Raw genomic sequence first — 16,402 nt, 5'->3', positions numbered from 1 at the left:
TTCTTTTTCTTTTTTTCTTTTTTTTTTTTGCCCAGGCTTGGATTAAGGATTGTTTCCTTGAAAATGTGAAGCTCATAGGAGATTTTGGCTCTCTACCTCTACACTTTGTTTAATAGAACCATAATCTGAGCATATTTTCAGCATATAAGCTTGTTTCTGCATTATCTTTGACAGATTTGGCCACACCAGTTTATGCCCTTAAAAAGGCATGTTGTGTAATCAGAGCATTATGGAAACGGTCACAATAATTTAGGTATTCATGTTGGGGATTTCTGCAGTGTTTTTCTCAAAGCTCAAAATAAAAATATCCATACATGAAATTAAGGCTATGGACATCAACTGAGGTTCTTTTTGTTTTGTTTCTTCATTCATTTTTTTGTTTCCATTTTGGAGCTTTTCACTTGCAGCTGATTGTTTTTTTGCCCAAATTTTACCTCAGACTCTTCAAAACTTTCAGGTTGGATGCATCAGGCATATGGAGCTGAAATGGATGTTATTTTTATTCAGAGCACATTTCCAACATCCACAAATTAAACCAAATAGATTTGTCTAAATTTGTAATCAACATGTTGATTATCTCTGTGATTATTAGGCCTGACTTGGCTCCCATTCCCTTATCTATCTGCTTTAACTCACATTTGAGAATCAATGAAACAGATATGCTCAGGACCCACATTAATCTATTCATCAATGCAAAACTGCATAAAAAAATTTAACTTATTGCCTTTCAGCAACAACATATTGCATAAGCAGTTGCATAAATTTTGCAACCTTTTTCCATCTTGCATCTGAAATGGTTGTTGCTATTTTCATACCAAGCAGTCCGGTGTTAAGCTGAACTATATTTGTACTGGCACACAGTATGAATTAGCCATTTAAAAATCATGAAATGGAGCCAATTATAATAAAAGATGGGACATTTCCTTCCTGTGGCTCATTTTGATGACATTACTTGTTTATTGGAAGTCTTTCTTATGCTCTAAGCATTATTAGGAAAGCACAACAGAAATTAGAACAAAATAGAAATTATTGATTGAAGTCACAGTTGAGGGTTCATAAAAAAATCATCACTAAGTAAGTTTGCTCTTTAGAATTATTGTCCAAGATCACATAATTCCTAATCAATGATTAGAATCCTATTGAAATGTCCATTTATTTTAGAAACTTTACCTCCAACTGAAACATATGAAATGTGCTTTAGAAATATACTTGATTGATTGAAATATGGCTCACTGAAAATGTGTAATTATGTGTGATTAAATGTGCTGTTCAAATAAAACCTTTCATAAACTTTTGTGGCTCATTTTGCCCTCAAATACTTCCAGGTGTGATGGATTTTTCCCCACAGAGATAAATAAATATCCTGTTTTAGTAAATTACATCTTCCATATTTAAAAGGTCAGATCCAAATTGTAATTGTTTATAAAAGCTAGGTTAACCTTATAATTAAGTCATTTTTTGGTAAAACTCTGCTTTCCTTTTTTTTTCTCACCTGGTGGTTTAATCTGTAACCTTTCATTCTTCAGCAGGTTGTCATTCCTGCAAGCAGCTCCACTCATAGCTCTGCAGGATGAGCATTTGATTGACATGTCCTCTGATGTCCTTTTCCCGCCTCTCTCCCCCGTCTCGCAGTGCTGGGTGTCGTTCCTGAGCTCTGCCAGTGCCGAGACCTGGAGCTGGACTGTGACAGCGCTCAGCTAAGAGAAATCCCTGTAGTGGCGATAAATGTCACCGTGATGTGAGTAGAAAATAACCCCTTCTGTTTTAGGGATGGCCTTTTTTCAGCTTCATAAAGCTCAACAAGTCATTCATCAAAAGCTTTCACTGTCATTTCTTATTGGAAGTGTTGTCATGGATGTCTGCCCTCAAGGACCCCATGTTGGGGAAAAAGGTGAGGGCCTGTCATTATTGAAAAACGTACTCAAAAACAGAGAAGTGAAGTATTACCTTGACAAGTGTTTTCACTTTTTCTACTGCATAATAGAGAAAATTATGTTACCCAGTCGCCTAAATTAACCACAATTATACATTCTTAGTTGATATTCATATATAAAAATATTTTTTTGAGCATTTAACAGTTTCAGTGGAGAGGAAGCTAAACATGATCAGTTCAGTCATCTGGGAAAAAATACACACACTTTAGATTTAGGGTTTTATGAATCAAACTAAAGTTTGGTCTGTTAAAAATCAGCCCCTTATTGAGAAATTATTGCTTGTTGGAGGTGTGGACTCTGTTGAAGTTTTAGGCCTGATTTTACCTAATTGCTTTTGGCCATGACGTATGTAATGCACTATAGCTCAATGAAGCTTTGCAGCTAAAATGTTTTAAATGTTTCTCGTCCTCCAATTTTAATTGCTCAATATTTGGAAGTGTGAACAACACGGACTGAATGGCTTCATTTACTTCCTCTACTGCCATTTCCAAACTACAGCCGTATAGACAGATTGCAATTTGAAAACGGCGCAAGAAATCAACATCAATTGTTCACAGCAACTCCTTTTGTTTATAGATTTGTCTAAAGAAATCAACCTCAATGGGAGAAATCCAAGATGGAGCATTAAAGGGAAATAAAAAATCAAGCTGAACGAGGAGGTGATGAGCAGACTGACTAAAAATGATTCATAAATCTAGTCTGAAGTGCACAAAACACAACAGGTTCCACACTGTAGTTAAACAACAAGGTTAAAGTCCTTGTCAAACGGCGTTTGACTAAAGTCAAAAGGGTTGGAGACAGCTTTTTATTTCTCTTTCTCACTGTTTCCGAGAGGTTAAAGTCCTTGTCAAACGGCGTTTGACTAAAGTCAAGAGGGTTGGAGACAGCTTTTTATTTCTCTTTCTCACTGTTTGCGTTTTAATGATGTTTTTTTTTTAAACTCTTTCTCACATGCTGTTTTTATTTTAATTATGTAAAGCACTTTGAAATGCCTTGCTGCTGAAATGTGCTATACAAATAAAATTTGATTGATTGATTGAACAAAAAAGGAAAAGTGTAAAATAATTATCCAGTCACTTAAATAATCACATTGGCAACAACATCAAAGCATCTGTATGATTTTATCCTTCTGTTATGACTGTGTGGAGACTGAAAAGTTGAAGCCTTCATGCGTTTGTTGCTCTGCTCACTTAAGGTCCCACTCCAGGATTTCAAGGTTAGGTCAGAAACTTGACTGGATCATTTTTTTTCATCCATTCCGTTTCAAAATTGCTGCTGTGTTTAGGATCATTGTTCTGTTGGTAAAGCAGTTTGAGCCAGAGCTCAAGCTGGCAGGCAGGTGACCTCTGAGTTGACCCCAGAATATTTTGAGTCCATGATGACTGTGAAGTACCCTGATAGTGTGGCGACACATCATGACTGACTGTCGGAGTCGGGCGTTTACTGTTTAGTTTTCTCCAAACGTGGAGTTCTCCACTTTGATTACGTCTGTCCTTTGGACTATTTCACTTTGTTACTGCAAATCTTTAAAAACTTTTTATTGGCAAACATAAAGTAGCATTTAATTGTGACATGAAAGGCAAAACATGCACGTTTTCAACACTTTATTTTACAATTAAAAGTTTGAAAAGTGTGCTGTGTCTATTTTAGTCTACAATAAAATCCAGCCAAACCTCTAACCTTCAGAAGTCACCTAAATAAAGAGGTGTAATTTAATCTCAGTCAATGTAACTTCATAATGTCGGGCTACTTTATGTAAATCTGTCATGAAATTCAAATAAAATATACTTTGCTACAAAATGTGAAAAAGAATAAAAGAGCAAGAAGACTTTTGGAACGAACTACAACTGCTGAGTTTTTGTCATTTTGCTTGTCTGACCTTGGGGTGACTTTGCTGGCATGTCCATTTTGGAGAAGATTGACGGCTGTCTCTAATGGCTTCCACTTATAAATAATCTATGTCACTGTAGAAAGTTGGATTTCAGATTATTTGGAATTGACTTCATAATTCTCCCAGAAACAATTGCTTCCTAAATGTCACTGCTGATGTCTTTCCTGATGGCAGTGTTTTAAGACAGCTGCAGACCTGCCAAATCTTCTGCTTATAAATAGGTTGTCACGGTGATCAGGATAAGATACTCAAATGAATTTGATCAGCATCTTTTCCATGTTGGCTTTTGTTTATATTATTGTGTGTTTTTGTATCCTTCCTGTTAGATTTAAATAATTGTACCACCTACTAAAAGAAAAGGCAGTTTTCCTGATATCAGGAGGTTGTACGTCATTTCTCTGTAACTACCTCCATGTCTCGCTTGCGCTGAAGTCAACGCCTTTCCACAGTTAGACTGTAAAGGCTGAGAGGAGAGTAATTTAAGTTCAGATTGTACCTGTGCTCCCATATCTTTATAATGACACAAAATTGCTGTTGATTCTTCCAGCCATGTACTTTTCAGCTTCCAAATCTCACTGATTTCATTCATCAAGACTCTCCCAGTGGATGAGGATCTAAACTCTGATTGCCCTCTTTTCTGTTAAAGTTAGTGAGTGTGTTCGTAAACAAATGGTAACATATTTAGGTTGTTCTTTGAACAATAAAGGTGCATTAAGGAGGTTCTGGCAGACTACTTGACATTACATTTTCATCTCCTAATTGTTGCAGTCCTTCACATGTAACTAGAACTTTAACCACTCTGGAGCTCATCATTGGTTAAGTGTTTGTACGAATGCTGGTTTTCCATTTTCTTTCTAGCTTTTGAGGTTGTTTTGTGCCAAAAAATTGATTCACACAAGAATCCCGATTCTCATGTGAATCAATTTTGCTGCAGCAAAACAGAGGATACAGGGAGGGAATAATTCCATATAAGCTCTGAATATTATTCAGAACTTAGTAAATGTGTCATTATGCTTTGCAGAACAGAATGACGGTGCTTATAGATTTAAGCAGAAATCATTATGAATTATAGTTTTTAATTGAATATTGATTTTATCAAATTGTGGCACCAAAAATCAGAATCAAGTCGAATCATGACACAGTAAGACTCCCAGCCCTACTTAGTTTCTGTTTTTTAAGATCATTTTATCTGGGAATGCTATCATGTTCTACACGTTTTTATGTTTTCCTGTCTCCAAATCCTCTTTTTAATTAAGGCCTGCTTTAGTTCTGTATTATATATGGAAGAACCAATTTTATTCAAGTGTTCAAAGAGGAATGTGTTATAACCAGCAAGTACTGTCTTCACCATGAAATGAGAGGCACTTGTTTGACCCCTGCTGTTTCACAGAATGAATGGCTTCACTGATTGAGCTCTGTAATCCTGGTATTTTAAACACACCCCTTTTTAATTAATGATTTTATTATGCAGAATCAGCACCATGCACGTCTGGTCTGTTGATTTTCAATTGCTCTACACCTACTGGTGCTAAAATACAGTGGCGGGCCGTGCATTTCACACCTAGGCCTTCAGTAGTGCCCGGTCTGAATCAATCCAACCCTCAATAACTATTTTATGGCTAGAAAACTTCTACTGCAAGTACAGCTGCGACACACATAAAAAAGCATCAAAAATAACCTGATAAAATTGCAATACTATTTAGGAATATAGCAACATTTTACTCACCAAAAATCCTGATTATTTGTACACAAAATTCCTCTGTTTTTGGATGCAGTGCTTTCATCGTGCCTCCGAAATGAAAGTTCCTGCTTGCCCAAAAAAATGACACAGTCTATCAGTCTTTTTAAGATTTCCCTATTTTTCTTCACCTCAAAGAAAAATAGGTCAACTCAAAATCTGATTGGTTGAAGCAACAGTTTGATCGACATTTATTTTATGCTACATGGCCCGCAGAACTGATTGTGAAGGCCTCCAGGCAGATTTCTTTGACCCTGGCAACAAATAGTGGCTGAAATGTGATTGGTTCAATGCTTAAATATGAAAATACATGTCTGGAAGCAGCACAGCCAGGGGGTGAGCAATGAAAGGAAGCGGATAGACCATTTGCAATTATTTAATACGTATTTATGGACAAAATATAATTAACATCAGTCTGTGATTCAGATATTTTTAGGCCAGCAGAGAAGGCCTTGCAGGCCCTGACGGCCCACCACTGCTAAAATATGTACTTCCGCCATAAACAGCAGTCGATCTGGCTGTGCTGTTGCACTCTGAATGTTTTCAACAAAACTGTGAATCTGTGAATTTCTTATCAGCTCGAGTGTGTAAACTCCTCTTTTAACATTTGTTGGGTTTCTGAAAAGCTGAGTGTGTAACTCCAGGATGTAAGCAGCTCTCCAGCTGGCCTTGTCTCGCATCATAGCAGATGTTGAATGCAGCCAAAAGCAATGGAGTCTTTGTCCATTCATCATCAATGCAGAAAATCCCATGTATAAACCATATTTTGAAGTGGGAAAAAAACTAAGCAGAAACAAATAACTAATTTGGAGTGAAGCTAAAAGCTTTCAAACAAACAGTCCTTTTTTTTGGGACATTTTTTTGTCAAACAACATCACACAGATAAATTGTTGTTTAAAATAGTGGAGAAATATTGCATTGCATTGGGAAATTGAAAAAATAAAATGTCTAAAGTGGAGTCCTAGTCACGTCTCATAAATTACTTTCCTTTCTGTCCTTTACAAAAGCATGCATGTTGGTGGTCTGTGTGTGGAAAAAGTCAAGATGTTGTGTTTGGCTGTCAGCTTAAATTTTGCAGCTTACCAGAACAGAAGAGCAAAGAAGATTGTCTTATAATTTCCCCAGAGTCCATAGGTGAACACATCCAAAAGTCTGGTGTAACTACAAGTGATGAAATTACACTTTAGTGACATTCTAATCCATTCAAAGGTTTGGAAGCAAAAACAGAATCAACTGGAAGATTAGGAGCCTCTTGATAAAACTGAGTTTGTAAGATGGATCAGCAGCTTGACCGGGTGCAGCATGTTTATGGTTTTAATTTTCTAACTGCTAACCAAGTGTGAAAAGATCTAAAAAAATATTATTATTCATCAGGCTTTCCTTTGGTCTTTGTGTGATAAATCATTTGAAAATTTATGTCTGATGTTATTTACCTTGCCTTATATTCAATAATTATAAGTACATTCTAAAAGAATGAAGCAAACATTAGAAAAAGGCGACATTATGTTAAGAACGCGGAATGAAAATCTCATCTTTTGCAAATGGAGATGGAGAATGATAATTTGTGTGAGGCATTTTAATGGTTTTTATAATGCAAGGACTATTTTAATTTTATTTTAATTTTAATTTTATGTTAAAGACCAACTCAAAATACTGAATAATTCTGGAAGGAAAATGAAACACGGTTTTCAAACGTTTTACAAAGCAAGCATTTGTATTCAGTCCTTTTGAATGGAGGTCCATCTTTCCACAGAAAAATTACCTTACATGTACAACCACAGCTACAATGGGATGGCTTAGGTCACAGCTTATTCATGTATTACAGGGGCTTAGTCAAAGTCTAGAGCTAAATCCAATCTGACTGCACTGAGCCATTTCACAAAGATGGGCAAAAATGTTGTCTAGTTGGCAAAGCTGGTAGAGAAATACTATAGAAGACATGGAAACTGTGGTTCTGCTACGCATTTACTCAGGGAGGCTGGATGTCAAATGGTTCACCTTTTTACTGCAAAAGATTTCCTAAATAATCCATCATTTCCTTCCACTTTGCTGACATGCATTACTTTGTGCTGGTTTGATACATAAAATCCCATTAAAATATGTTGAAGTTTGCAGCTGCTACATAACGCAATGTACAAAAAATCCTGCTGATTAATAGTTTGGCAAGGCTTTAATTATTTTATAATTTTAATGATAACTATAAAGTGGTCTGCACACTAACATGATCATAATTCCTTCCTATTTCTCAGGTCCTTACAAAGAAACAGACTTCACAGGCTGAAAGCAAAAGGATTCTTTAACTATCAAAGCCTTCAGAAACTGTGAGTTTCCATCATCCTCTCTCCATATACACATAAACTAAAGTTACTTAAACCCTGTGCAGGAGACGTAGCTGCAGACGTTATGAGCCTTGGAAGGCTGCTGGGCATGCTGGCAGTGTTGATTGTTCTGCCGTGCGTGTGGATGCTTTTGCCACTGACTTGTGCTGTTTATCAAGCTTGCACAGTGTCACTGTGAGGACAGGTCTAATCCTTTGCCAGAACATGTTTGGCATTGTTGGGATTATCGGTTTAAATAGATTTAAAATGTCTATTATGTTTACATAAACAAGATGACTGAACAGCTGTTAGTAAAATATAATACTAATATCCTACAACACTAGGATGTTACCCCCAAATTTAGGCCTTCCTGTATATAAGCAGATTTCTTTGTCAGTCAGCCCAACCATATTTTGGCAACGTGCCTGTTTTTGTTTGCTCATTAATTCATCAGCCTCAAGATGTTTCTGTGCTTCTTCTGTAGATATCTACAGCACAACAATATTCAAGATGTGAATCCTGATGCATTCAGGGGGCTTCATAATCTGACAAGACTGTGAGTAAAGTAATAGTTTTTCTAATTACTAGATGTTTATTGTAATTAGATTATTATAACTTTTAACAGCTCTGTCACTATTCTGATTCTAACTTCAGATCATAAATGTGTGTGTGAGAATAAGTTCCTTTTGGATTAAAATCAAACTCTTATTTCATAAAACATGACCACAGTAGCTTGTCTGGTATTAAATATCACAAGTAAGAGACATGAACTCCTTTTTATTCTAGTTCTCATAAACTGTTTATTGATATTCCTATTGATATGAAGGGCAGCTAAATAAAAACAGCTATATGGGCTACAGTTAGAGCGCTTCTTTGACCAAATAGGTTCTGCACTATGGCTATTAATAGATAAATTATATCACCTTGTGCTCACAGTCAGATTTTCTTGCCCAAAAAGATATTTCTAACAGTAGGTTCTGGATAAATATGTACCACTTAATTATAACATAGTTGAGTGTGGCGTGAGCGCCCCTGCTTCCTCCACAGATTCAGCTACGTGTGTAACGGAAAGCGAAATCAGCCAGAACCCAAAACGCAGCCAACACAAGAGTAGGTTCACCAAATGTCTTTATTACAAAAATAATGGTAAGAAGGGGCTAAACAGGGTGTCGTCACGCTGGTTGGTCAGGAAGGGGGAAGTCCACAGGGGTCTGGGATCCAGCCGGGGAGGAGTAAGGTGGATGGGCAAAGGGAGGACTTGAGGGCTCAGGGGACAAACAGATGACAGGGACAAAATCCACCAACCAGAGGCTGAGTCATGGAACAATCCAGGTTCATTCACGGGAGGCCACAGGCAATGAAGATCCAGTAATCAGAAAACTTAAGGCAAGGTCAGCAAGGTCAGAGTCAGGCAGGGTTCATCAACAGTAGGTCAGAAATCATCCAGCAGCCAAGGGACAAGGCAAAAACTGTGGTCAAAAAACAGGCAGGATCAGAAAATCAGAAAACTTTGAAACATGAGACGAGGCTTGAAAGCTGTGACTGGGGCAACATGATCTCGCACTGAGCTGGTGACGAGCAGCTGTTTAAAGAGGGCGCAGCGCAGGTGAGGGTAATGGGTAATCAGCACAGTCAAGGTGGAGCTGAGGGGCTGAGATCATGACAACGGGGGAAAAGCTGAAGAGGTTTAATGCAGTACGGAGAGAAGATAATGGCACAACCACCAAAACAGGATATTCTATTCAAAACACTTCTTCACAGTCACAGATTGTGAAACAAACTGCTGATGTCAGCAGTATGATGGTGGAAAGTTTTTCTGGAAGGAAATATGTTGTTTTTACTTTTATGTACTCGGTGACTGTACATATGAAGATGCACATCTTTTTTCCCGTCTGTGCAAAATAAACAAAACTGAATGTTCAGAGACATTGACTGTATATCAAAATGTATATTTTTATATTTTTATTTATTCAGTAAAAACAATAAATGAAAAGTAAAACTGAAACATGTTTTAGTTGTGACTTGCATGAGAGCAGAGAGCAGATATTACCAGCTCTGTAAGGTTCTTATAATGTGAGCCATGATTGTGAATGAATAAATGCTAATGGTCAAGTAAAGCAGGTGTGAGTATGAACTTGAATGGCTTTGTAAGTAAATAAATAAAAGTTGATGAAGCTAAATGACTTCAGTAGATAATGACTTATGAAGCACAGTAGCACAAATAAACCCTTATTATTAAAACACATGCTACATTTACAGCAGGTTTTAATGAAAAACAAAAAATGTAAACAAAAACCACTAAAAAGGAACAATAAGAAAAATAAACAAAATTCTCCTTCAAAGATATTAATCATAAGAATGGACATTATTGAGCTCATTTTAATTTATCATGTGATCAATTGATTAGTTGCTTATTGACAGTAACGATACTGGTCAGAACTGGAGCATAAAATGATTTTATTTTTTAAAAAGATTTTTGTGTCTGAAATGGAAATAAACATCATTATTTTTATCTGACACTGTATGTAACCCATATGCTCAAACTATGAGGTAAGCACAAAGTCATCGTCTTGACAAACAAATAGGAACCTTTCAGGACGACTTTAAGTTTTAGCTGTGTGTAAATTTAACTAAGCACCTCCGAAAAAAGGTTTGATTGTTTGAAAAATGCCATCACAAAGAACTGAAGGTGGAGCGCTGCAGTCCAGGTTGAGCTGGAGAGATTTTCTATGAGTCAAGGTGTCGGAGCAGGATGCCAAAATCTGAACTGGTGCAGAGCTTACTTTTCTGCTGGCTGTAGATGAATGAGCAGAGCCGACACAGGCTTTCACAGAGATAGGGAGGCGAGTAAGGGAGGAGCAAAGCTGGCTGGTGTTCAAAGAGGAGAAAACTGAGAGGCTGGAGCAGAGCAGGGAAATTACTGAAAACTCTTCTAGACAACAAAGAGTAGTCAGCTATGGCGTAATCCCTCAAGAAATAGCGGTCGAAGAGTTTCGGAGCTCCAGTACTGCACGTTTACTGCAGGGCTTGATTAGTTATTTAATGTGTAAAGGCCGTGAAGAAAAATGTTTTACTAAGACGAAGACAACAGAAATTGAAACAAATCTACAACAAATTTAGATATGCTGGAAAAGAAACAATCATTAAACTTTAACTGTTTTAGATTAGTTAGGACCAGCAAACTTAACTCTATTTTCTAGATGTCATTTGCTGATAAAACTTTTTTTCCACTTTGCACCAATTGGTTGAATTGGTTTTTAAAAAACATTTAAAGCCGTAAAATGGAAATGTTGTTGCTAGGACATTAATCATCTTCCAACAGATTAGGGGGATATCATGTCCTGTTACATATCAACAGCTTTTTGTAGGGTTTCCTCATAATGTATGGAAAACTAGTTCATCTTTGCCTACTGGTTACTTTAACGTTACTAGTTATTATTTCAGGATTACCCACATTCTCACAGCTTATTTTAAAAATTGTTTCTGTCATTATAAAACATTCTAAAAAAAACTTCAGCACCTTTGAACTAACTTGGAATGTCATATTTTATCAAAGTTTGAAGACACCATAATGTGACCTTTTCAATAAGATTTCATAGTCACATAAATCACACATCTGTAATACTGCACGTTATTTTCAACCATGTTGTGCATGACCTCACTTTTCAACGACTTTTATTATAGTCCATATGTTTCTATAGTGTGAGGCCAGAGCCATTCTGAAACCTTCAATGAAACATAATTTGTCCATCATTGTTCCTTTGTAACAGCAGATTTTATTGAATTTGTACCCATATGACCTAAAATGTCAGCCTAATCTGGAAGAAAATTGGTTCAAATGATCGAAACAATCTGAGACTCACCAAGCCTGTCATAAACTAGGCAGCAGTATCACTGTCCACAGAGAGTTGAGTTATTCAGCATGGACTGAGGGTGCAAAACAAGAAAAAAACTTTTCCTCCAAAACTGACACCTTTCAGATTGACTGATATTTGTAGCTTCCTACACAAGGCAAGATGAATGTCAAGTGAGATGAAGCTGGAGCTGTTTCATTGTTGAGTTTTTGTAATTCTGTAATTGATTTTGCCTTCTTGATCACCCTGGTTGTTTGGAAGTGTTGTATTCTTCTGTGCCACATTTGTTTGTTTGACATGTACTGGTCACTTGCTCAATATTGTTTTTTAAGAGAGAACATGAGAAGAGGAGAGAAAACTGCAGTAAACAGTCTTCACCCACATATTCACCCATGTCAAACTACTTGAATAATTCTTAACCAAACATTTATTTATTGGAAGCTACGTGTGCTAAACGTTTTCAAAGTTAGCAAAACGCTAATGACTGAGTATAAGCTTCTGACTGACGCTAAATACAGGCTTAGCTTTGCTTGTTAGTTTCATGTGTCATATACAGAGTAAGGTAACATTTTTATTATTTTTTTTCCAGGTACCTGAGTTACAACAAGATAATAGTATTGATGCCAGGAGTGTTCAAGGACCTGCACAAGCTGGAGTGGCTGTGAGTCAGCAGCTGTTATGTTCCATTGTTTCCTTTTTCCTCTCGTCCTCCTCTCAGCGTTATATTATACACCACACGTATCTCTGCTGAGGCGGTTTTATCTGAATCAATGATCCAAAAATAAGGCGGAAACAATATTGTTTGTCTTTTCAGGATCCTGGAAAACAACAATATCCATCAGATATCTGCCATGACATTTTCAGGACTGAACTCCCTTGTTTTACTGTGAGTTTCTGCCCTTACATTATATACTTGATCTTTTACTTTCATCTCATGTTTTTTTGGACTATTTGAAGTGGTTGTTGTTCTTCCCCTCTTAAGAGTAAAAGTGTCTGAACATGAAGAAGAAATGAGCGACACTGTGTTTCTTTTTGTCTCTGATTGACAGGGTTTTGTTGAACAACTCCCTGGCAAAGTTGGATGACATCTGCCAGGAAATGCCCAGACTGAACTGGCTGTAAGTGGGATATCAGAGAATATCACAAACTGTCCTCTCATAAAAGTGACAAGACCTTTGATGGGTTTATTCTCTCTGTGTGTGTATCTATCCCCACATACTCTCTGTGTATGTGTGTGTTTTCCAAAACATGTCCTTGCAGGGACTTGGAGGGAAATCTAATTGAAAAAATTGGAAATGCTTCTCTCCATTCATGCACCATGTTGACAGTTCTGTAAGTGTAAATTTGCATAACTTAATTCATAGCTAAGGCAAAGGTTTGCTCTCAAAATATTTACTTCTGACTTAAGCTTGCAAATCCTACCCAGATTCACTTAAAACTGAAGCCACCTTGCAGCCAGAGCATGAAGTCAATACAGGCGATTCATTAAACGGAAGGAAGAGGCTTCGAGGAACAGCGGAGTAATTCAGTGCTTATTGACTTTTTCCAGGGTGTTGCAGCGAAACCGGATCAGCTACATACACGAACAAGCATTCTCAGTCCTCCAAAAGCTCGGAGAATTGTAAGTTCCTTTCCTCATTTATTTTATTTTCAAATCGCACAGAGAAACTATTCTCAAAATAAAAAGAGACAACGTTTGAGTTGCTTTTGAGAAAAAGGCTGAATGAACCACGTTAACATGTGGATCACTTTGAAAAGCGTCACATATTGTCTTCCAGTTCCAAGGACATTATCAAAACATTGATGGAGTGTTTGAAGGAGTGTGTGAACAGTACGTTCTGAAGGAGAGCAAATTTTAAGGGAAAGATTTCACAATGTCTAATGAGCTCACAGTTATGATGGAGGCTTCATTGAACAAACTCATGACTGCTTTGTACTACTTGCAGTTAAACTGAATATGGTCATTTAGATTAGCTACTTTATTGGGGCGCATTAGTTTGCTCCTTTGAAATGTTTTTTCCACTGCGATATACATTTCAGCTAATGTTCCCATTTTAAGAGCATTTCTTTTCTCTACAGGATTATTTTGATTATGAACTCTTGACCCTTCTGTTTCTAGAACTACAGATTTGTTCTCCTTCACTAACTTTCTTAACTGTCACAAAGTTTCTCACAAAGTACATGTAATGTTTTTTATTGAATTTTCTCCAAATGTCTGAACCCCAGAGGATATTTTTTCTGTTTTTCATTGAGCTCATGACTTTTCCTGGAGTTTTTCCAACTGAAAAACAAAGTAAAAAAATAAACAATAACTCATCAGAGGCCATTTTCATTCCAGTGCTGTACTATATACCTCCCCAAAAATAATCCACAAAATATATCACAAAACAAGTTACTTCTTACATACAGGTCAATTTGAATAAATTGATATTTAATTCATTTAAATAGTTAGATTGAAAATATATTTATATAGGGATCAATCACACTCACAGTGATATATCAAGTTTTTATTTATCTTAATTTTGATCATTGTGGCTTACATGCAGCTTCTGAACTTTGGAATATTACAAAAAAACATTTTTGTTCTGAAATGAGATCCTACTAAAACGTTTCACCCGGAACTACAGAGTATTTACACTCACTGCTTGGTCAAAACTTTTTTTGCGTAAATTACTGTAATTAATACAGCATAAAATGAAGGCAATTAATTCATCGCTCAAAGAAGTTTAGGGTTTTATTTAATATTTATTTAGCCTTTAGTTTACCAGGTAGAATGTTGGAAAACAATTTTCATTTATAAACCTGACATGACAGGAAAAGTACAAAAACACATAAAAAAAAACATTTGAACAGAAAAGCCTCAGTAATGTCTCTTCTCTTTGTAACAGTAAAGTAGTATACATCCTGGATGCCATCTTGGATAAATATTACTTAATCTAAAATGTCCTAGCATGTGATTGTGTGTTTTTGTTAGCTGTAAAAGAACTTAACTCTGTTTGTGTAAGAAAAATGATTTTAACTTTCTGAATAAAGGAGATTAAATGAATTAGCTTTCTAAACTATTGTGATTTATTGAGATGCTCCTCTAAATTGAGCATATTTAACCTTTATAGCCAGTATTATACCAAGTGTCTACTGTTTTACTTTTCAGACTGGGTATTATTTGACCTGTTTCTGTACAGAGGACACCATTCCACTCCTGTTGTTTGTATATTTCTGGCTTATAACCACAGACGTGCTGCGTGTGCCTGCAGATGTGAACCTTTTACTTCAGATCCTGTCTCCCTCTTGAGTTTTGAATAGTGCCCTTTTGCATTTATCTTCATAGCATCCCCCCAACTGTATGTTCCTTTTGTTTTCTGTGCCTCACTGTTGCCTGTACAAAGCTGATAAATGCCTCATGAGTTTTAGCATCTCCTGTTTCAGGGACCTGTGAATTTTTTATGCTCCTCTAGCAGTAACTTCGATAGCCGGAGGCAACATATTGTTTGTTCTCATTCTCCAGAACACACTGAAGGAAAATTTCCTTAAATTTTGTAGTAATGTCGCTTTGGATTAAAGGCTGAACTACTTAAAATTAGTTGGTCATATCTCAAGATTACTGTGACACTTTTTGTCCTGCCTGAAATATAAAAAATGGGCTGCAGACATTTAACAGCTAGGGGGTAATTGAAGCTTTTGTTTTTCCTTGCTGGATATTTGAGGGACAGAAATGTGTCATCTGTAAAATTTGAAAGCTATAGCACCGTTATTGTAACATCAGACACACCTTCTTTGTCTAGGCTGTGAAAGCTTCAGGCTAATTCCAACTGCTTGGGTTTGACTTTGAGACTTTGGAATAAATTAACTTAGCGGGAAATATTTTAGATAACGTCAAGCTCTTTACTTTTTTTTTTTTCTTGCAAATACTTTTTTGCATCCTTTTGTCCAAGATAAGGCCTTCCATGACTCTTTTATTATCTCTAAATCCCATCAAAGCAAAATAACCAGTGTTGTTTTGTTTCTTCTCGACTCTGTAGCCAGAAGCCAGTTACATTTCGCATGACTTTATTTATTCTGTTGTACTCACAACATAATTAAACACTCACCAATAATGCACATTTCTGCAAACTCTAAGATTTTATTTTGTCAACCTTATTAAGCATACAAAGTGTTGATAATAGTTGTTGGTTATTTAATCAGAAACAAGAAAAACAGAGAGAATGCATCTCGCAGCTCTGGCTGCTGGAAAAAAGTCAGTTTTAGTATTTTATAAATGTTTTTTAGTTACATGCATTGAACTGTAAATTGCTATAACAATAAATCTTCACTACAAAGACTTCAGAGGATGAAGATAAATCATGATGTAACATTAAAGCACTGCTTACATCATTGTACCTTAATCAAGTTAAGATATCTCTCCTTGCAAAAAAGGCGACATTTATCTTTATGTTTCTGCATCTTAAGATTCCTTTCTGGTTAAGAAGGTTATGAATTCTCCCTGCTATATTTGTGGTGCAGTAGGTGATTTCAAACACAGGTAAGCATGTCGACACTAACATTTCCTTGCCAGTGTACTTGTAAACTCATATGTTAGTGTTATGGGGAGTATCGAACGACAACGAAAGGCAAAAGTTTTCTGCTGCTTGTGGTGAAATCCAACACATGGGACAGAATAGTAACAACAG

The 16,402-nt window shown here is 36.4% G+C and overlaps 1 protein-coding gene across 1 annotated transcript in view; it reads left to right on the top strand.

Annotated features, from left to right (window-relative positions):
- Window positions 1–16,402, top strand: part of LOC106936123 (relaxin receptor 1-like) — an 81,820-nt gene that overhangs the window by 55,569 nt on the left and 9,849 nt on the right. The window contains exons 4-11 of the mRNA XM_015016950.1: window positions 1,633–1,738; window positions 7,813–7,884; window positions 8,366–8,437; window positions 12,325–12,396; window positions 12,550–12,621; window positions 12,785–12,853; window positions 12,996–13,067; window positions 13,285–13,356. Of these exons, the coding sequence (XP_014872436.1) occupies window positions 1,633–1,738; window positions 7,813–7,884; window positions 8,366–8,437; window positions 12,325–12,396; window positions 12,550–12,621; window positions 12,785–12,853; window positions 12,996–13,067; window positions 13,285–13,356 (607 nt within the window). The remainder of the gene's footprint in view (window positions 1–1,632; window positions 1,739–7,812; window positions 7,885–8,365; window positions 8,438–12,324; window positions 12,397–12,549; window positions 12,622–12,784; window positions 12,854–12,995; window positions 13,068–13,284; window positions 13,357–16,402) is intronic.

The sequence above is a fragment of the Poecilia latipinna genome, unplaced genomic scaffold, assembly GCF_001443285.1.
Source record: "Poecilia latipinna isolate Pla-1442-1.1 unplaced genomic scaffold, P_latipinna-1.0 Scaffold2082, whole genome shotgun sequence".
NCBI classification, from domain to species: Eukaryota; Metazoa; Chordata; class Actinopteri; order Cyprinodontiformes; family Poeciliidae; genus Poecilia; species Poecilia latipinna.
The sequence above is the reverse complement of the archived record's forward strand: the minus strand, read 5'-3'. Positions and strand labels throughout refer to the sequence as shown.